The sequence below is a fragment of the Pangasianodon hypophthalmus genome, chromosome 16, assembly GCF_027358585.1.
Source record: "Pangasianodon hypophthalmus isolate fPanHyp1 chromosome 16, fPanHyp1.pri, whole genome shotgun sequence".
NCBI classification, from domain to species: Eukaryota; Metazoa; Chordata; class Actinopteri; order Siluriformes; family Pangasiidae; genus Pangasianodon; species Pangasianodon hypophthalmus.
In genome coordinates, this window is record NC_069725.1 from 5,444,653 (window position 1) to 5,466,834 (window position 22,182).

The 22,182-nt window shown below is 37.4% G+C and overlaps 1 protein-coding gene across 2 annotated transcripts; it reads left to right on the forward strand.

Annotated features, from left to right (window-relative positions):
• The first annotated feature begins 1,113 nt into the window (after window positions 1-1,113).
• Window positions 1,114-16,860, forward strand: LOC113545557 (hormonally up-regulated neu tumor-associated kinase homolog A). Of its 2 annotated transcripts, none has more exons than XM_026944955.3 (10): window positions 1,114-1,770; window positions 6,444-6,736; window positions 9,108-9,163; window positions 9,569-9,707; window positions 10,278-10,405; window positions 12,386-12,521; window positions 13,099-13,276; window positions 13,995-14,078; window positions 14,466-14,694; window positions 14,833-16,860. In XM_026944955.3, exons 1-10 carry the CDS (start codon window positions 1,546-1,548, stop codon window positions 15,594-15,596), a joined length of 2,232 nt encoding a protein of 743 aa, XP_026800756.3. In that variant the 5' UTR covers window positions 1,114-1,545; the 3' UTR covers window positions 15,597-16,860. The 2 variants fall into 2 exon arrangements, with proteins under 2 accessions (XP_026800756.3, XP_026800757.3); XM_026944956.3 differs by having other exon boundaries at window positions 14,469-14,694.
• The last annotated feature ends 5,322 nt before the right edge of the window (window positions 16,861-22,182 follow it).

Consider the following 22,182-nt stretch of genomic DNA (forward strand, 5'->3'; position numbering starts at 1 on the left):
AAGGTGACAGTGGTGAGGAAAAACTCCCTGAGATGATATGAAGAAGAAATAATGAGAGGAACCAGACTCAGAAGGGAAGCCATCCTCGTCTGGATGATGCTGCTGGGATTATAAATTAGATTGTAAATACGACTCCTGGGATGAGCACAGGACAGTCTTTATGATTACAGCAGCTGTTCTTAGGTACAAATCTGCCGTATCCAGGTGAGAATCTCCACTGCGGCAAGGGCATAAACTGTTTTTAAAGTTTTTTTTTTTTTAAAGGGATCTATATTATAGTATATACTATATGATACAATTTATATTATACTATATTATATAAGGATGTTGATTTTCTCTAGCTAATTAGGTAGCTAGTGTTTAACTGGCATTTCAAACCAAGCCTATTTTATGAGATCACATAATATTGAAAATATTTTATGAAAATACTGATAAAATGTTTTCTGTTTTTAATTGAACAAATAATTAATTTTAGCACTGTGATAACAAATTTCACTCAAACAACAATCTATATACCCAGTATCAGCCATCCAAGAGGAACATTTTCTGAGCTTAGGGGTTTAAGTCTTTAAGTCTTAATGTTTTTATCTTGACAGGCAGAGTGCAATTGTGTTTGCTTTTTGTCATTCTAAGTGGTTCTGCTTCGCTGAAGAACATTCGTGAACCGAGAACTGTTGCTGTTGTTGGCTGCAGCAGCGAGCACAAGTTAGTGAGCTGTGTCTCATGTGCACTTAAAACGTCTCAGATCAAAACACTTTAGGGTTCAGCGTGTCAAATCTGGGGAGCTCAACTTCAAAGTCAGCATAGCCCCTACTGAGAGAGAGAGAGAGAGAGAGAGAGAAAAGAAAGAGAGGGAGCAGCAGCAACTGAAGAACAAGATAAGTGTTAGAAGGTGAAAGTTGAAAGAGAGGTGAAGATCATTTTTATCAGATTGTAAAGGATTGTGCCAGCTGTCTCTGACAACGTGTGTGAACATTTTGTGTTGGTTTAAGAGTCTGTGTGTGTGTGTGTGTGTGTGTGTGTGTGTGTGTTAGCGGGGGTTATTATGGTATTGTATGTCCTCTCTTCACTGGCTGACTGCACCTGAGACCAGATACAGTTAATTATCCACCACACACACATAGACACACACATTAGGAGGGCATGAAGCAACCAGACTGACAGAGGAACCTTCCCCTGGAGGGACACAAGTAAAGACCTGTGAGACGAAGGACAGAAGACAGAGAGAGAGAGACAGAGAGAGAGAGAGAGAGAGAGCGAAGGAGAGAGAATGCGATCTGGAGCACAAACTAAAGAACTGAGACTCAACATTAAAGCGTTCAGAGAAGACAGTGCTTCATGCAGAAGACATCACATCAACATTTCTGAGTGAATTAGCAAAGGAATGGATAACTAACATCAACAGAGGAATGCAAGGACTCAGAGGAAATCCGGATCGCACCAGCTTTCTGCCCGTCCATCACACATGCCTGTTGTTCCTCACTTCCTTTCTCCAACTCACTTCATCGTCTCAGTAGCCGGGAACAGACAGGAGCAGGTGGCACCATGCCCACTCCGGTCAAGTCGTCTTTAGATGGTGTGACATGTGACTTGGGGGAGCTGGAGCAGGTGGAGCGGGCAGTCCCAGCAGGTTTGGGGAAAGTGCCCAGAGACTTGGTGAGAAACTTCCCACATACTAAACGCGTGGGCAGCTACCTGGTGGGCAAAATGATCAACAAGGGCTCATTTGCTAAGGTGATGGAGGGTATGCACATCAGCACGGGTGAGAAGGTGAGACAGAGACACACGCACACCTCCATGCTGCTGTCAATCAATAGAATAGCATCACATGCTAAAACGTGCCAGTCAATGCTATGTTGAAGGACTGTCATCCATTTTTTATGCTGTCTCTCAGTTTACGGTGTGTGATAGTCTCCCATCAAGCCTGATATATGAAAGGTGGATGCATGGTTATACAATATAACAACAGCACTATTGAATATAAAAATCAAAAGTACACTTTTATTGACTCAATGATATAAAAAGAATGATTGCTAAAATTAAAAAAAAATTACATTCTTTACTTTAACTTCTTAGAGATAAAAGTACATAAACTGTATTAACATTATTATTAAATAAAATGAATAAAAACTATGAAATATCTTACTGTCCAATAAAAAGCCCTGAAATGAATTTATATTACATGTTTATTCTTTTGCTGCTTCAAAAACCCTTTTCACCTTTGACCCAATGATTTGATCAAATTAATAACCAAGTAGTGATGAGAACATGTATCTAATCTTTAATAATTAATTGTGGATCCTTTTTAGTAACTTACTGTTGTCAGACTAACAGAAGCACATTATGTACTAGAGATTTTCTGCCATGTTAGAAATGTAAATTAAGTTGTACCAACCAAATGTTTAAGGTTAAATGAGTACAAGGGCACAATCAGGATTTGCTCTCTAAATTACGTCAAGTATTTTACTTCTACTTCATTCAAGAGCTTTTGCATGACAGTACAAATTGTTATATTAGATTTAAATATTGTCTACTGATTTTGAATTCATTATTTTTTACTTTGTAAGGAAAAATTTATTTGTAATATAGAATAGAAGAGGACTATTAGCTTGTATGCCTTAAAGATAATCAGCTAATTACCAGTGTAATTGTTGCATTTGTGTAAGCAGGTTATTAAGTTATTAATAACTTAATAATTTAATTTTAAGTTATTAATTTAAATTTAAGTCTTCTTTTATCAGTTTCACAATGTGTGAGCTCCTGATAAACAGATGATACATGATATATTTTGTTCTTTTTTTTCATTGTCTTGGTTAAATATTTTCAGTGGAGTGAACTCAAAAGCCCCCTAAAGTTGAGCAGATACACTGCTCACAAAAAAAAAAAAAAAAAAAAAAGCATTTAAGTTGATTGAACACACCATGTCCAATAAATGTGACAAACTTATTTTTCATGCTTTATTTACAAAGCTTGGATTGTTTTTAGACTGTGTGGCACATTGAACACTGAAATAATTAAATCAAAACTGAGTTGATGGCAGAAATGACTCGTAACCCTGTCCATTAGGAATATCTATTTAAAAAACATTGAATTAACAATTTTTTATGTTTTTTTTTTTAGTAATTCCAAATTAATTATGCTATATTATATACAAACCACATAACTTTCTTCAATCTACAAAAGGTAAATTAAAGGTAACTTAAGGTTTACTTTGAGTTACATCCTATGGCATATAGCGGATTTACACAACACCTCCTGTTTGAACGGCATCATGCATTATTTGCTCACGTTGCCATGGCAACACTATTCAACGTAGCAATTTTTTTTTTTTTTTTTGCAATTTAATACCACGAATATGTTGACATCAAGCTGACCAAATGTGATATGAATCTGATCTATGAGGAAGTTTGAAAAGATTGGTTTATAAGCCCCACTTCCTGTTGCCAGGTGGTGGCTTTATGACAATGAATCATTAATCCCATATGTATGTAACTACAGTCCCCTCATTTAATATGCATGTGAACTTTCAGCCCACAATGTAGAGTGGAAATAGGCCACTCTTCCGGTTTGTATGGTATGACACATTAAATTGGTCATGTTGCCATTGCAACATCGTTTAAGCTTAGCAAGAATTACTTATTTTAAATTTAGCATCATGGCTATATTGACTTTGGGCTTACCAAATTTGGTAAGAATCTGATGAAACCTCTAGAAGGAATATTGAAACATTTGGTTTATACACCTCACTTCCTGTGTCCAGTTGATGGCACTATGACAATGAATCAGTCATTTCATGTGTTACGTGATTACTCTCCATCATTTAAGATACGTGTGAACTTTCAACCACATCACACAATGTAAAGTGGAATTATGTCTCACTTTATATGATACATGGGGTCACAAATGATGTGCAAAGAAGTATTTTGATATATTTCATGTGAGGATTTAAACAGCAAATAAATAAATAAATTTTAAAAAGCTGTTGATGATGAATTGATTAATAAATAATGACATTCTTAATAGTTAATACCATTGTTAAAATTCCATTTGTAAAGTTCAGGTGTGTGAGAGAGATGCAATACACAAATGTGTACTCCAACTGTTTTTCACAATCACAATACAAAAACCTGACATAGTATAAAGATATGCCTAAAAAATGTTTAGTCTTAGAAAATCCTCATCTTGGTTATGCAGCTTTTAGGGAAATGCTCAGTGAAACCATGAAGATATAAATAGACAGGCTAACAAGTGGTAATGAGGGACATGTGTGACTAATTACCTGCCATGATGAGCGGAACCGAGAACAGGAAACACAAGCCATATAAGGACATTGGAGCAGAAACCAGGATAGATAATGCATATAATATTAGTATTATTTGAGAGATAATTTGGTGCATTGTTTTAGTTAGGAGATGAAATAAAAGTAGCTCTTAGTGATGAATCCCAAATCTTTTTGCACTGTATTGCAACAAATATTGTTTGGTTTTGATTTTTCAGAAATATACTACACTGAAGGCTTTCTGTGAATTTAATTTGGAGTGAGATTCAATTTTAATGGGCAATTATGAGTCAACAAAACCTGATACAGATGATTTGTGCACCAGCTTTTATTATCTTTAAAGCTTTTATACGTTTGTTTAAAACACCATACAGTTAAGCTAGCATTTAAGGTGGATTATGGACTTGCTCGAAGGATCTAGCAGTGGTTCTCTGGAAGTCACGTTACTGTAGTTTGTGTTAAAGATACAACATTATTCTTTTTAATAGTTTTTAAGGAAACTGAGGAGTTTTTATTGAAAATGTGACAAGCAAGTGTTATTGTGTCATAAATATAAGAGCCAATCATATTCCTGTATGCAAATGCAGGTTTACTATAAGAAGAAGAAGATGGACGAGAGTAGGAATGGCTGTGTTTTAAAATTTTTGTGTGTTTATAAAATGTGGATTTCTTGGTAAAATGATTGATTCTTTCTTTGCCTGTTATCTGATTGTCTAATGCCTGTTCTTTAGTGATATTTTTATGGAATATTAAACCATTTTTAAATACAATGCATAGAAATGATTCTCTTCAAAACTAATTTTAGGTGCCTGTATGTCCAAACTTCTGTAGTATTATTTTCACACATCTACAGAGACATGAATGGATAACAACATGGCTGAATGATATACCACAAAAGTAAGAGGATTCAGGTGTTCAGGTCTAGGCACATGCACAGTGCAAGTGTCTGTGCATGTGTTTTGGTGATGTCGCTTACCCTAAGGTGTTTTTGTTTGAATTTTGAGTTTCAAAATAGCTAGCTTCAGCTACCTTCTGTTAAAGTGGCTGAGTGTACATTTAAACGAAAAAATAAAAACATAAAACAATGACTAAACAGGATTAGAATTGTAAATCAATGCTGTATTTTAAGGAATGATTTTGCAGTAGTTTATATGGTAATGAGGGATAGATTAGCTTAGAGAAAATCTGTGGTTTATGCTCGTTAGATGGCGACCCAGTAAATTGGAAAATTCATTCTATCCATTCTATGTAGATTTCCCATATAGAATAAATGAATTGCATTCCAAAATAAAATGTAAAAGTGTGTGTGTGTGTGTGTGTGTGTGTGTGTGTGTGTGTATGTGTGTGTGTGTGTGAAACGCAAATGAGAATGCTATGTCTCCTCACCTTGGTGATCAACTCTTTCAAGGGTCACTGGATCCGGTCAGTTTTATCCATGTGTGTATGTGTGTGCATGTGTATGTCTGTGTGTCCAGCTCTAGTTCAGGTCACTGAGTCTGTCCTGACCACTTTGTTTAGCTTCTGAAGTTGCTATAGTGATGACCAAGAGTCTGATTAAATAGCATGCATCAACTCAGTCCTGCCATGTGGGCCTCTTTCCCCATCGCTGCTCAGTGCCCTTCATTAGTATCACACAAACAGTGGCACAGATGGATAACAGGATGGTGGATTCATCACAATTTAACATTTAAACATTTGGACTGAATTTGTTGAGGCTGGGAAGGGAAGTGGTTTGCTCTGGACAAGATCTCTTTGCTCAATTATGAGGCTGTGTTTGTACTTTCCCCCAATGTCTATGTGAACTTCACTTTCACACTTAGATTTACATTTATATGTATTTATTTGGCAGACGCTTTTCTCCAAAGCTACTTACAAGTGGGGCAGAATCCAATCCAGCCATAGATCTGTTAAAGAAGCTAAAAGTTAAGGAATTAAAGTAAATTTAAACTCAAAAATACAGCTCAAAGTGCTTTACAGCATAGGCAAAGATCAATCAATAATAGGATTTGGAAAGATATATAGAAATAAATTAATATTAGTCATCAATCACACCCAGATCGACATATACACACACTCATGGTTGCATCGGCAAATCAGAAGAGATTATATATAAAATGTGTTCATTTGATTGACTTGTCTTGATGTTACATTCCTGTTTCCTCAGGTGGCCATTAAAGTAATCGATAAGAAGAAGGCACGGCAAGATGCATACGTGTTGAAAAATATGAAACGTGAGCCGAGGATCCACCAGATGATCCGTCACCCCAACATCGTCCTTCTGCTGGAGACCCTGGAGACTGAGAACTGCTACTACATGGCCATGGAGCTGTGTGCCGGAGGAGACCTGATGGACAGAATCTGTGAACGCAAACGTCTGGAGGAGAGGGAGGTCCGCCGATACACACGGCAGATCCTGTCCGCTGTTGATCATTTGCATACACACGGCATAGTGCACAGGTAATGGAAGTGAGGGTTAGTACTAACTGAGTCTGCTTTGTTCATTTGTTCATTTCGTTTTGCTAAGAAGGTAGGTTGACTCTGGGAGTTGCACATGCAAAACAAACAAACAAACAAACAAACAAACAAAACCAAAGAATTACTTTTATCTAACCTTTAACATAAATAACAAAACACATTTAGAGAAAAGGAAACAGCCAATGTGATACACAAGTTTCACAAGCAACCTGCAACACGGATGAAACAAAGCAAGGGCAATTAATTGAACAGAAAAAGGGAACTGGACGTAAATACAATAAAGGTTTCATAGGAATATAGGCATGGCCATACATTCATGTGATTATGTAGCCCAAATGCACATGTAATAAATAAATGTGTGGTGGCCTGGGAAAACCCTTCACATGACAACATTTTAACATTTTAACATGTTCTACTATATACAGTATACAATACAAAACTACAGGCTTTCCTGAACAGTTTCTTATTTGCTCAATTACAAGTGAAGTTCAAGCATTTTAAAGTCTGGTTAAGCCCAAAAGTGAAAAAGGAGAAAATTACATTTAGATTTCATTTTCAGATAAGAATTCATTCCACTGAGATTTCGACAGCTGATATTGGATTATAAACTTATGTCCATTTGACTAGGGCATGTAGCTATCCAACAGCTTGATCACTGTGTGAGGAAATCACAATTACGTAGCAAGGTTTTAGACATCTTTAGGCACACTGACTGTTTTTAACCCCATGTTTGTTAAAATGTTTCCACACAGTGTCAAAGTATGTTATAGGCAGAAAAAAGGTTTTTGGCAAAACCCAATTTTGGTTGTGAATTCAGCCACAATGACATTTTATGGGTTTCCCAGACTGCCAGACATATGGTAAACAGGTAATGAGTAGCAATGAGTTTTACAAAGAGAAGCTTTGTGTGTGTGTGTGTGTGCATGAGCCTGATTTTTAAATTACAAAGCTTCAGCGTGGGATTCCGTTAGTGAAAAAATCTGTGAAAGATGTGTTAACCAAAGCAGAAATGAGGTCATTGAGTAGCAAATGTATTCCCACACACACACACATATGCACTCTGAAAGACTGACAAGTGTCCCCAGGTCTAAAAGTAACCTCCTAAAATCTCACGCACACACACACGCACACACACACACACACACACACACACACACACACACACACACACACAGGTCCATCAGGAGGGAGTAAAAGTACCAGTCATCACCATAGCCCATTTATTACACACAGCCTTCATAGCATTGTCAAATCACTACCCTAAAGTCTAAGCCAAGCCTTAAGTCACTCAGCTCAGAGTTACAAGCTGAGACCAAGTCATCTCATCCTCACTGAAGTCCCTAAGTTGCTACTAAGGTTGCATCAAAGTACAGGAATTTGCATAGTCTACTTGCACATGACAGAATTATACAAAATTCAGTACAAGTTGAGTCTTGTATCATATTTAAACAAGATTGAGTGTATTTGCACATCATTGTGATATAAATAACGTGTAATTCCATGTACAATAACCACCCACTGTGTTCTGTGACAATGACTACATCTGTAAATCTGTACACTTGTTTCTGAGGAGTGGGATTTTATATATATATATATATATATATATATATATATGTATATATAAAATATATATATATGTCTTATATATATGTCTTATATATATATATATATATATATATATATATATATATATGTCTTAGGCACATCCAAAGAAATGCTGGTGATCAAAGATGCCTTCTCAAAATAATGAAATTAAATGTTTCTACATTAAAAAAATACTATAAAGAGCAGTAAACAGTAATAAAAGTCAATATTTGGTGTGACGATCCTTCACTTTTAAAAAAATAGTAGTCTCAGGTAAAATGTGTGTAGTTTTATAAGGAAATGAGCTGTAAGTGTTACTGAGCATCTTGCAGAACCAGCCACAGTTCTTCTGGAGACTTTGACTGTCACACTTGCTTCTTATTTTTGCAGCAAAACCCAGCAGCCTTCATTATGTTTTTTGTCTGAAAAGTGTCTCTTATGTAATATGCTGCTTTCTTTACTGACATACAAACATTTTTCTGTAACATTTAATTTTGTGCTGGAAAACTAATGTTTGGAATCTATAATGTTTTTGTACTGAATCAGTAATGTAGAAGTCATAAAATAAAAATCTATAACAAAGTTTGTACTAAAAAAAATAGGGTGCTTAAGACATTTGCACAGTACTGTATACACACACACACACGCACACACACACACACACACATATATATATATATATGTATGTATACATTGTTTGAATTTGAATTGTTTGAAATTAAATAGAGAGGTAGATTTATTTGACGTTTTTTCCCCACTGTTTGCACAGGGATCTGAAAATTGAGAACTTTCTCCTGGATGAACACAACAATATTAAGATAGTGGGTGAGTGTTTATTGTGTATTAGCTTGGTGGGTTAACAGGCTTTTATGCATGTGATATACTATAAGTGGATTATTAGTGCTTCTTTAAAAGCTTCCCTAGTTTGGAATTGATAATTATAGGTTAAGGACTAGCACAAACCCACACACACATAGAATTGTTTGCCAGTGCAAAAATTAATCAGGCGGTGTGGTTAAAAGCCAAAACTATTCCATGCTAATATTAGCCCTAATATAAACACAAGTAAACAACATACATATTACCTGTGATGGAGCAGCTGAAATACTTAATAGAAAAAATACTCTTTCTTGTCTTTGTTTAGCCAGTGCACTAACAAATGAAAAGACCAAACTCTCTCTCCCTCTGTCTCTCTCTCTGTGTGTGTGTGTGTGTGTGTGTGCAATACAGACTTTGGTCTCAGTAACACTCTGAAGCTAGACTCTCTCTCCCCGGAGCTGTTAAACACTCAGTGTGGAAGTCCTGCATACGCTGCCCCAGAGCTTCTTGCACACAGGAAGTATGGCCCTAAAGTGGACGTATGGTCTGTGTGAGTACTATTCTATATGTGTATAGTGGGGGGAAAGAACAGTAGAAAATGTAGCATGAGTAAAATACAGCTGTTGGAAAATACAGTCAGCATGCTATAACACTTGGCCATTTTTTAAATTCTTTTAAAATTGAGTTTACATATGAAAGAAAAGAGATCTGACATGATTCTTAGTCAGATCAGACTTTTCCATACTAAAAAAAACGTACAAGTAATTCAAAAGTTCATCATCATTTATCAAAGGCTAATATAAAGTTCTACTCACTTATTCAACAATACATTTAATAGTAAGGCAATTCAGTTATTTACACTCTGAAAAGTTCTGGTATGAAACTGAAATCTGCCTAAATACCCTGATTCGATGCAAAATATTTCATTACAATAATAACACGGCTAGTTTTTTTTTTTACATGCAGTGTTGATTGCTGTCATCTCTTAATGACTAACCTCTGACATTGACTCTATTGCATTATACATTAAGCATTATCCCTGCTATTGTCTTCAGTAAAAAAAAAAAAAAAAAAAAAAACGTGTGTGTGTGTGTGTGTGTGTGTGTGTGTGTGTGTGCAGAGGTGTGAGTATGTTTGCCATGATGACAGGTACTCTTCCCTTCACCGTAGAGCCATTCAACATAAAGCAACTTCATCAAAAAATGATTAATGGAGAAATCAGCACAATCCCATCTGACATTAGTAAAGGTAACACACACATTTACACTCGCACAGATTTATATTAGGAACATTTTGTACTGTTCATTATAACTGATAATAATTTGAGATTTGATACATTTACTGGATATTGTAACTCTTAACAACATGATTTAGATTTAAGTTTTCACTTTTTATAAACACTAGTTTATTGCATGCACTGAAATGAGAAAAATCTCCAGCTCCATCAACCAAGTTATGTTGAATGGGACTCACTGAAAGTGAAAGATTTGCTGACTCAAGGTACAGCATATATGCAATTGCAAATGTGACTCACAAGCCATGACAGATAAGCCATAAAGCTACATAAAATATATTTTCGCTTATCATATATTAAGGCTGTTTGCTGATTTTTTGATGCAAAAGAGACTCTCAAATCCAGTGAGTGCAGTTGCGAAGCCCATCAGCAGCAACTGAATAAATTTGTTTACCAGTACTGAGTTTTTACCTTCACTACTCATTAAAAAAGATTGAACCATTATCAAACGAAACATATTTTAATCACATCCTTACTGTACACATGATATTACTAAACCAAACAATATCGTAGCAGTGTTATGGTGGCAGCGCCGTGGATGTTTTGCATATGGGACTGAGAAACTTTATATTGATTTATTATTGAGGGGACATTTTTCAATACTTATTGTTTAGCGTTACCATTAATATAAACTGCATTGGGATATTAAGTATTTTGCTAGAGTTTTCTTGTGTGCATGTGTCACATGTCTTGGTGGCTTACAAGTCTATGTGAAGCTACCATTGTTTAATAAAGAGGTCTACTTTTAGTATTAGAGTGCCTTGGTCTGGTCACCACAATATGTTTTTAGGCAAGTGTGTGATTTAGGCCAACAGTTTGCACAATGCTAAACTGGTGGCTATAATCTCCCCTTACTTGCTAGCGATAATAGCCTTGGAGCTCCAGTACAAACTAAAGAAGCAAACTTTACACACCAATGATTGAGTACAACTGAGGTAAGGAGATCGAGCAGACAAATATACCACCGTCAGTTACACAGAGACAGGAGAGACAATGTGAGAAAGAGACAATAAAAGACATAGAAGGAGGGGGTGACCTAGATAAGAGGTGTGGATAGTCACGCGTTACAAACTGTTCTTCTCCTCACACTGATTATCTGATAATCTGATCCAACACATTAAATATGGACAAGGCAACAGTGGAGATTTAACAATCCCAGTCACTCAGACACACCCTTAAGCACCGTGCTGTTTATGTGGCCACCCATGAGGAACACTCGGTCCAACACGCTAGCAAAATACACAATATGTAACTGATAGCGCTGTAGATCAACAGGAACTAATGAACATTTAACATACCTTTGTGTTCTCTTTTATACTCCTGTGCACTCCAGTAAAGCCTAAATGAACATGATACATTAAAAATGGATGACATTTTCCTTAAGACATTAATTGTAGAATATTTGCTGCATTTAAATATAGGAAAACTGTGTATGTGTTTTTTTTTAAAGCCCCAGAGGCTAAGTGGGGCCCCTAAATGAATGTTTAAACCCAGAGGTTAAATGAGGCCCCTAAGTGAATGTTTAAATGTGATCGTCGCTGTCTGACGACACTAAGATCACCTCCACCTGAGCAAGCAGGCCACGCACAAAGACTACTTTTTTGGGTAGCATTACCGAAACGCACACACAGGCCATGCAGTGCTAAGACGACCTGCCAATCGTCAGTAACCTCTGGGCCGTGAAGGTGGTAAGAAAGAGGAGAGTGCCATTTAAACTTGATCTACAATGATGTAAGAGAGCTAAAACCAGGAGACGTCAGAGAGGTGAATGGGCATGTGAGAGATCTTATACAACTATATCTATCAGTGTAAGAATGCTAGTTATGGTTGTTGACAGTGTCCTATTCAAACTTAGTTAAATTTGGTGTGAAATATACATTGTAAATCATATCACATGTCAACTTTTCTCTTTAATTTTCTTTTTATGCATTTAGGGGCGGTGCAGTTTGTTTTGTCTCTGCTGGAGCCGGACCCATCGAAGAGGCTGAGTGTGAAAGCAGCACTTGAGGAGAGCTGGCTTAATGAGGGCTACACCAAGAGACCCCTACACACAGTGGTCTATAAGAACAGGTAGAGTGCCTTGGAATATCCCATTTTAGACACTGTTCAATGAACAAACAATTTTTCCTTAAAAGAAAAAAAAAATTCACCCTGAAATTCACACCTTGAACATTAATCTTTTAATTAATATGTGATCTTTAGTCCTTTAACCTGTCCAGTTTTTTCACCTTCTCACCTGTACATGCTGCTCGAACAGATCAGCTTCCAAAACCTCAACTTTCATGCTAATACTGCCATCAATGCCATCACGTTCATCATTTCACAGTTTGCTAACTAACCAGACTGAGTCTCTGCTGTAACTGTGTTGTGTAGCATTGCATTCTGGGACTTTGAGTCCAGCATTTGCACCAACTTCTACACTGCATTTCTTATTAATATGACATTTTCCCTTGTTGATTTCAATTTTTTTTCTCCTATCAAAACCCAAAATACAGCACCAACAAATAAATTAGCACCAGTATCATTAAGCACATCACAAATTTTTCAATATTAACATATTTACTGTGTCTTAGTGTGGAATTTTCCTTCAAAAGCTTCAAAATATACCAATATATTAAAACTAGTTTGAATATATTAATTTCCTTAGACTGCATCCGGAAGATCTCAACTCAGCTGTGTTAAACTACATGACTGAGGATCTTGGCTATGGCATCTCAGACATCATACACACAGTCATCAACAACAAACCCTCTACCATCTTAGCTACCTACCAACTCTTGCTAAAAAAACTGAGCAGGCATCAGAAAGGATCCAAGTCCATTAAGGTAAAACACTGAAACACAAAATCAAACACACTATAATACATAAAGAACCTTACACACATGGCTCTATGTCCTCCTTGTAGAAAAAACTGGCAAATCCATCTTTGTCTGAAGAATGCTAAAGTCAATAGTTATATCTGAATAAGGTCTGAATACCAATGTACACAATTTTGATGTTAACTCCTCACTATGTACGTGTAACTGACTTCTGAAAACAGCCCATAACCTTTAATACAGGGGTTCCCAGTCTTATCCACAAGGAGCTGGTATGGCTGCTGGCTTTCATTCCAGCCAAACAGGAGTCTGATACTACTTGTTCAATTAGTTGATCTTGGTCTTAAAAAAAAACTATTAGGCATGTCTCCTTTTTTTGCTGGAATGCAAACCCACATCGGCATCTTTGCAGACTTGATCACGGACCCCAGCTTTAAGGATTCCATCAGAGAGAAAGTGTAAACAAAATTTTGGACCAAACTACTTTTGCTTGCTGACAGATTTCAAATGTCACACCCCTGTGACGTTTCTCCATTGAGATCAAACCAGGTTAGGAGTATTCATTTCCGACCATGAAAAAAGTAACTAAGGGAGAAGAAGAAAATAAATTTGCTAACACACCACCAAATGAGCAATACTTTGGTGTTATACCTGCAAATTATTCTTATGAAAATATTGCCCATAAGTGCATATACAGATTAATTGTGACATAACAAAATTTTCTCAGAAGTTGGAATCCAGTGAGTGGAACCTTCGAAATAAGCCTGGGTGGAATGAGAGGAGCAACACATCAGAGAGGAGTCAGCAACAGGTAACCTATCCAACAATGGTCAGACCCCTGCTCTCAACTCCACTGAATATTTGGTATGAATTGGAATGCCAACTGTGTGCCAGGCCTCTGACACCCAACATCAGTGCCTTACTAATCCTCTTGTGGCCGAATAGTCAAATCCCCATAGCCATGCTCCAAAATCTAGTGGAAAGTCTTCCCAGAAGAGTGGAGGTTATTATAACAGCAAGTGAGGACTAAATATGGAGTGGGATGTTAGAAAAACACATGGGTGTAGTGGTCAGGTGCCCACAATCCTTTGGCCATATAGTGTATGTTGTTTAGACATTCCTTACAATATGTTAGTAATGTAAAATGCAATGCAGTTCATCCCAACAAATTCCTGTTGACACATTCATTGGTTGTCAGAAGACTCAGAGTGAGACTAGCAATGAGAGGAGCCAGAGGCAGTCAAGTAAGACACAGAAGATCCCATCACAAGACAGAGATTCCCTGAGGAGGCCAGAGGAGGTGATCACACAGAAGCAGTCAAGCTCAGAGCAAAGAGCATCTACCCCTACCAATCAGCCCACAGACGTCTTTAACAGCAATGACACTGCAATCAACATGGAGACAAGAGAAAGCCTGTTTCCTGAAGGTAGTATTGCTAATATCTAATTATGTGTAGCCTTTGAATACTGGAACCAACATTAAATGCCTTTCTTACATAGTGTCAATGATACACTTATGTATATTTGCTCAATTATCCCTCTCTGTTGTGTTTGTGTGGTTTCAGTCCCAGTGCTCGGTGAGAGGGAAGTGGTTCATGCGTTACCCCTCAAATGCCCCTGCAAGGTAGGAAGCAGCTCAAAGCTATGTAACTGCACTTCTTGTGATGCTCCAATAATTTTGGAAAGTAAAAAAGACTCCAGCAAAGCACCGCCTAAAGATCATGACCTGAGACCAATACATTCTGAGAATTGTTCAAGAGAGGATCCTGTACACCGGCATGACGACAAATTGGAAAAGATACAGATGTTCTACTCTGAAAAAGCAGTATCACCCAGAATGCATCTAGACAGTAAAGCAGGCCAGCGTTTTAAAGACCTCCTACTGGCCATTGAGGAAAAGACCCATACTGCCCGTCACCTGAGCACAATGGAATCCGCTTTGCAAACTGCCCCATTACCGAGGTTACGTCACAGAACTATCAAAGACATCTCGCCAAGAAAAGTGGTTTGGGCGGGGCTTAAACATCACACCGGGCCATCCACAGGCTCCTCACCTTTTCTGGTAAATGGTTCAAAACCACCAGTGTTTTTGTCCCAGAGGCAGCAGGCTCTGGTCATCAAGAGTCTGAGGTACTCAAAGGAAAAGAGGAACACCGGACCAGGAGGAGGAAGGACATTGGGCATCCCAGAAAACACAGCAAAAACTCAGCACTTTGTGCCTTTACGGACTAGTCAGCGCAGGGACACAAACCTAAACCTACCCATGCTCCATTCCAACTTCCAGAGCAAGGAAAAGAAAACCGAAGTTCTCAGATTGGACTTTGGTTGAAAGGGTGTAGAGAGAGGAAGTGACAGAGACAATGTAAACCTATAATAATTACAATAAGAGCTAAGTCCAACTGCAGTAACTGAAATATATATTTATACAACTTTCAAGGAAGGATGTTTCTTGAACCTCACAATGTATATCTTTTGTACATTTGTACACTGATTCTTTCAGTCCTGTGGGATGCCCATGCTTGCACCTCTTTCAGATCTTCAGCTATCTGTTAAACTCTTGTTGGCTACATAGACAGCCTGATGAGTTATCAAGAGCTCTTAGCAGATAGATCTTTTAGATCAGGGACAAATTAAAACTGGGAGTGCAACATTTCCCAGAACCAAACCTGCAAATTACTGCACAAGTGAGTTTTTAATACTTTTGGAAATATTGGGGTCAAACTTTTCAAATGTGCTACAATTTACCAGTCTCAAGCCCTGCCATATTTTTTGCCCCTTTCTTGAATTTAAAGCTCTGGATACAGTCAAAATTGGACCAGTATCCTGACTGATAAGAGATCTCCCAAAATTTCCAAAAACAAATACACATATTAGCTTTAGATTTGTCTGTGAGTGGACACTACCAACAGCTAAATATGGACTCCATATCCATAACCAAAAAAAGCTGCTATTGAGCTAGTTTGGCTAAACAATAAGTTATGCCAAATATATAAGTAGACACCTGTAAAAAAAACGATTAAATTAGTTAGCTAGCTTTGTTCACTTGAAGTGGTGCTAGTATATTGTCTGTGTTATACAGATTATTCAGCAAAGACCACATTAGCAATGTAGTAGATGAAGTAGCCATGTCAGAAGCTTGGTAACCAAGCATGGGCGGGGCTTGCGATCAGTAAATTTCCACTAATTTTGTCAATGAAAAACTGCATCAAAAGTAAGCTGATGATCGGTGGTCTTAAACACTGCTGCATCATGAAATGCACAGATGCCAAAGTGAAAAACAGAATGTACTAGGAACATCCTATTAGGGCATAAGCTCATTTGCTACGCTAAGTTTATAAAGACAAGCAGTTAAAACCTCTCATACCCCCTCTTCTCTTTCTCTCTCTTGCAATCATTTACCCTTAAGCCAATGTAACTCTATTTGAGCTTTATTGTCTGCTCAGGGTCTGATTGATGCCCATTGTGCTCTTAAGCCTGTATCATGTTGCTGTTTATGAATGAGCATCGCTGAATGAAATCAATCAGTCGTGCCAAAGGATAACGTTCTAATTGTTATTCCAAGACCTTGGATAATAAACAAGATTTGAAATTAAGTATGCCATTGAGTGCATGGGTATTCACTGAACACTCTGTTCTGAAAGCCAACTTTTCTTTGGCAAAAGTCTCTTCCTTTTTGATTTTTGGACATGTTAGGAGAAGATAGTGAGGATTCTGACAACAACAAACAACATTTCTTGTCACAGCTTATTCAGGAGTGTGATGGTATACAGTAAACAAGGAAATGTGACAGGTATAGATATTTACCCATCCATTTCATCACTTAAAATATGCCAAGAATTTTAAATCAAGCTAGATTACTTTTAAAAGAACAGGCAAAAATCTAATAAATATGATTCTACGGTACATTGTCTTGATAAACTCCCTCGCTTTTAAAATATATATTTTAGCATTTCCCTTAACCAAAAACGTAATCCTTGTACTGCCTCTGCACTCTACTTTGGAATTTAATGTCACCCTTATTGAAGTTGTAAGCATATATCTCGATAGACAGTATATCAAAAAACTGTGATATTGGGTTGGACAGTTACGCTGTGAATTTTTCAAGTCATTCCACCCATAATTTGCGTGATGCAAATAATAGTTTATTTGAATTGACAGTTTTATAAAATTATTGTTGGCTGTTTTCATATAACACCAACTTTCTCTTTCCAGAACAGTATTTCTGTCAAATTATCATGACATCTAGTTATGACCAGAACAGTATGTCACTGAAGATGTACTGATATCCTTCGCACAGTAAGAAATCACATACCATGGTTTCAGTATGTGTGGGTGTGTGTTTGCATGAGTGTGTGTGCTTTGTGATGGGTGTTGCACATGAGCTCATAGCACTCTACTGGAAATAATAGACGGGTAAAGGAATCTTTTGCTCTTTTCAGCCTATGAGAAGCTTATGAATAATTGAAAGTGTGTTGTGCCACTGGATACTGTGCTGAGTGGGCCTGGCACATGAATGTGTGTGTGTGTGGTGTGTGTGTGTGTGTGTGTGTGTGTGTGTGTGTGCGTGTGCGCGTTGTGTTGTGTAATGTTGGTGACGGGCTGAGCCAAACTGAGATGTCTGTGTCCACTTTTATTTTTTTACATGTTCAACAAGGTCAACATGTAAATATACATAAAACCAATATTACGTATGCAATCTGGGACAAAAAGGCTTGATTTTGGCGCATGGCAGAAAGCATTGGTTATATCCAGGAATTAATCCAGGCAGGAGCTATCTACAGACTCTTAAATACCGACATTGCAAGTGTGGAGAAAGAAGTGTAAACACAGGGGCAGTATTAAGAAGAAGCAGAAGTGTTTGTGCCCATTGCTCTTGTAAATATACAGTATATTCTGTTTCTATATTATTGGCATCCATGAAAGATGTACTCCTAAATCCCACTTTAAACACTAGTTGTATCTTCTGTAAGGTTGAAGAGTTAATAGTTTCTGAAGGCTGACACTAAGTCCATTAAAATGTCAAATCTCAGTGCAGAACTCCCCTAAAACCTAGGTTTTAAAAAATAGGTAATAGTAAACCTCTAATAGGTAAAAAAAAATGCTGTACCAGGAGGGCTCCTAAATGGAGCCCCAAGTGATTAGATTTAGATAATCTAATAATGAAATAATTAAGGATGACAACTGTAGGCTAAGCCAAGTAATATGATGATAGCCCAACATCATTTTGGCAAGCAAGCAGATTCAGAGCGTGTAATGTTATTAATTCATCTATCTTTCTTGATAGAATTAATAATTTTACTTAAATTATCTTGATAGCTTGCTGTTTTGAAGTATCTATGTGATTATTGATGGTTTATCTAATTGGGAAGCTTGATCTACAATGCAGAATATAATGCTTACACTTTCAGACTGTATATCCTGCATCTTTTTTTTTTTTCTTCCACTTTCACTGTAGACAACTGATCAAATGTAGAACTGGCTAACCTGTCTACTATTTGCCTCACAACTATTGCTAATCCTAAAAACTAGAGGCCATTTGCTAGCAACTGTATGCTTTACATCTTATGTTGGATCATGCTCAGAGGAAACATGCTGCTTCTTTTACTATGTGAGCAAATGTTAATCAAGCTAACTTGAGCCTTATACCTGAGACATTGCCAAGGTGCTGGCCATTAACATGAAGGTATCCCATAAGTCTCTACATTTAATTAAACACAGAATGCATGTCAAAAGAAAAGGCGAGAGATGAGGCAACATCAGAGCAACACAGAGAGATTTTAATAGAGTACCATGCTCTAAATAAAGTGAGCACCATGCTGAAATATGTCAGTTTACACACAATCAGGGAAAAGGCCAATGGCACAGCTCTCTTGGAAAACGAAGCAGATGTTGCATTGCAGTGTGTTCCCTGGGTTCTGCCTACCATCTTATTTTACCTTCATTATTACCCCCATCTGACAAACATACATGAAAATAAAAAGAATTTGCCTTTTTCCATATAATAGAGCCTCAATTTCCAAGTCGCCATTGCCTGGACATAGAGGAACTTTACAATGAAATCTAGGAAAACAGAAGTTTTATCTTCTGTTAGTTTCTTTAGTTTAATCATTATCTTCTAGTAATAATAGTGATGGCACAGCAATTATCTATGGGATTTTATTGTGAACTTGCAGTGGTTGTTGTAAATGATAATGACTAGTAAACTAATTATCACCATAATGTCTTATTATTTAGTGGCTCATATTAAAGCAAATTATTAATTTATTTAGTAACTACAGTAAAACTAATAGCAAAAGTGATGTAATTACATGAGGAATGTTAGTCTGGACACACGGACGGGTTCTAGGATTCAAATAATCATTCATTCGTTTCTGACGTGTCTTTTTCAGATCTGTTGACTGTCTGACATAGTGACCAGGGCATGTCTGTACCTGCCTCAGGATGTTCAAGGAATTTAAAGAACACTGCAGTTTACATATTAATCATTTGATGGGCATCATTTAGCACAATGGAGATTCTGATCCTGATTTTTATATAAATAAAACATTTTTATTAACTAGGACCACAGAAATAGTCTAAATTCCATTCCTGGAATGCAGACTGCCAAATAAATACCCCAATGGAATCTTATTTAATTGATTTGCTACATTTCTGAGTTGTTCTACTTCCTGTTTATCAAGCTATTCATATGACCCTTTGAGTCACAGGGATTATTGGGAGACATAACTGGCATGATTGTGCAGAGTTCCACCTCACAGTTCCAGGGTCCATGGTTCGATCTTGAGCTTGGGTCAATGTCTGCATGGCATTTCATGTGCTCCCCTCATGTCCATGTGGGTTTCCTCCAGGTTTCCTCTCTGGTTTCCTCCTACCTTCCAGGTCCATGCTAGTAAGTGGATTGATTACTCTAAATTGGCCCTAGATGTGAATGAGTGTATAAATGTGTGTGCACGCATGATGCCCTGCAAAGGACAGGTAATACTGAAAACCTGCAGTATAGTACAATAAATAATTTTATATATAGCTGTACATAGTGTACAGTTTGCTGCTGCTGCTGCAGAGGCCATAAATTATGTCTTAAATAAAAGATTAGGTTCAGACCTTAGAGTCAAGTAGAAGTGACAGCAAGAGATCTCTGAACAGAGCTAAAAAGCCATTCAAAGGACATAAAACAGTATAGAACATTTAACACCTCTCAGCTATATTAAATCATTCTACTCAAACCAGGCAAGTATTACAAGTTAATTCAGTGTAAATGGGAAATCATCTACTCCGGTTGTAGAAACACACTCTGGTTGTAACGTAAGATGCACATAGCAGAAGACTGTCATTGCCTCGCCATGACTCGCATTTCTCAGGAAATAACTGAACCAGCATGCAGTCTCTGGTTTCTAATAAGGCTCATGTATTATTGAACAAGCCCTCCCGTGTAGCACAGCACGGTGGCACTGAGGACCCACTGGATGCTCCTGGTCAACCACACACTAAACAAACTAAACCTAAGACCTGGAAATGGAGTTAATTTATACCATCATCATTTGGCTCCCAAAACTCCACACTAATATACATTTAAATACCACACAGAGTTTGGTCTAAAAAAAATTTCTTACCGGGCTACAAACTGTACATACTGATATGTGCATACATACACTGATACTGCATTTGTAATTATATGTCTCGATATATGATCATCTGCTATGACTGCTTTGCCATGTTTAACCTGTGATGTGTTTAATTTGGATTTGGTCTGCATAGGTAACATCACTACAAAACCAAAAGTTGTTACTAATCACAGAGGGTAAATCAACCCAGAAGTAAGCACCATGTGTAGTTCTACCTGAAATGTATGATGGATTCCCAGTTAGATGAATTGAATTCCTGGCATAATGCTGCAACTGTCTTCAAGTTCTCCCTTTCTATACTCCAGAGACACTGATAAGATACTGCTAGTTCTGTCACCGCTTACTGAAAGACTACTAAACTGGGCCATTGCACTTTAAACTGCTTTCCGTCATGGGCTAACAGAAACCCTCCAAACGGAACTGGTATGTAAAGCCAACTAGCTGTCTTTTGACCAGTTCATCCAGCTGGCTATTCACACTGACAATCTCCTTCATGCCAGATGACTGTGAACCAGTGCTATCTCCCTACATAACACCAGTGACTTACAATGGAGAGTGAAATGATGCAAGTAAGGTAAAGTGAACTATGAAGTCCAGTCAAAGGTGAGAGAATCATTGTCATATGACCCTTTGAGTCACAGGGATTATTGGGAGACATGACTGGCATAATTTCTGTCTTAAATAAAAGATGAGGCTCAGACCTTAGAGTCAAGTAAAAGGTAAAGTGAAATATGAAGTCCAGTCAAAGGTGAGAGGATCATTTTCTCTATTGCAGAGGAAAAGGAAATTTCCAGTCTGAATGTCAAGACCCCAGAACAGTCCCTCCATCCAGACAAGCACCTTAATTATTCTCTCTCTTTAAACTCATAATTGTTTGTCATGTTGCTCATAGTCCCACTAGTTCCCAGCCTTCATAGATTCTGGGGCTTCCTAATAATGATAATGTAGCTAAACTAAAGATTTCTTTAGTGCCCATAAAGAATCTCTTGAGCATCCATGGGTCGGAGGTTGTGCTCCTTGGAGGTCATAAAGTGAAAGCTAATAACATACCCCTAAATATACACACAGGACTATTCTAATGTAAAACCATTACATTCCTACTTACCAAGTCTTCTAATAACCCTGTGGTTTTAGGTATTCTCTGGTTATCCATTCATAATCCCACAATCTCCTGGGGATATTGGTGAACTCATTTCATAGGGGCCACAGTGTTATGATAGCTGTATCTCTCTGCCATGTTATACAACACAGATAGAAAGGCCAGAGACAGAAGAAAAGGTTGAGATTTCTGCT

Bases quoted from the DNA above. Each gene is read 5' to 3' on its own strand.
- LOC113545557 (XM_026944955.3), top strand. From the start codon at position 1,546: ATGCCCACTCCGGTCAAGTCGTCTTTAGATGGTGTGACATGTGACTTG. The intron at 9,708-10,277 runs GTGAGTACTATT...GTGTGTGTGCAG, and splicing joins AAAGTGGACGTATGGTCTGT to AGGTGTGAGTATGTTTGCCA. The intron at 12,522-13,098 runs GTAGAGTGCCTT...TAATTTCCTTAG, and splicing joins ACAGTGGTCTATAAGAACAG to ACTGCATCCGGAAGATCTCA.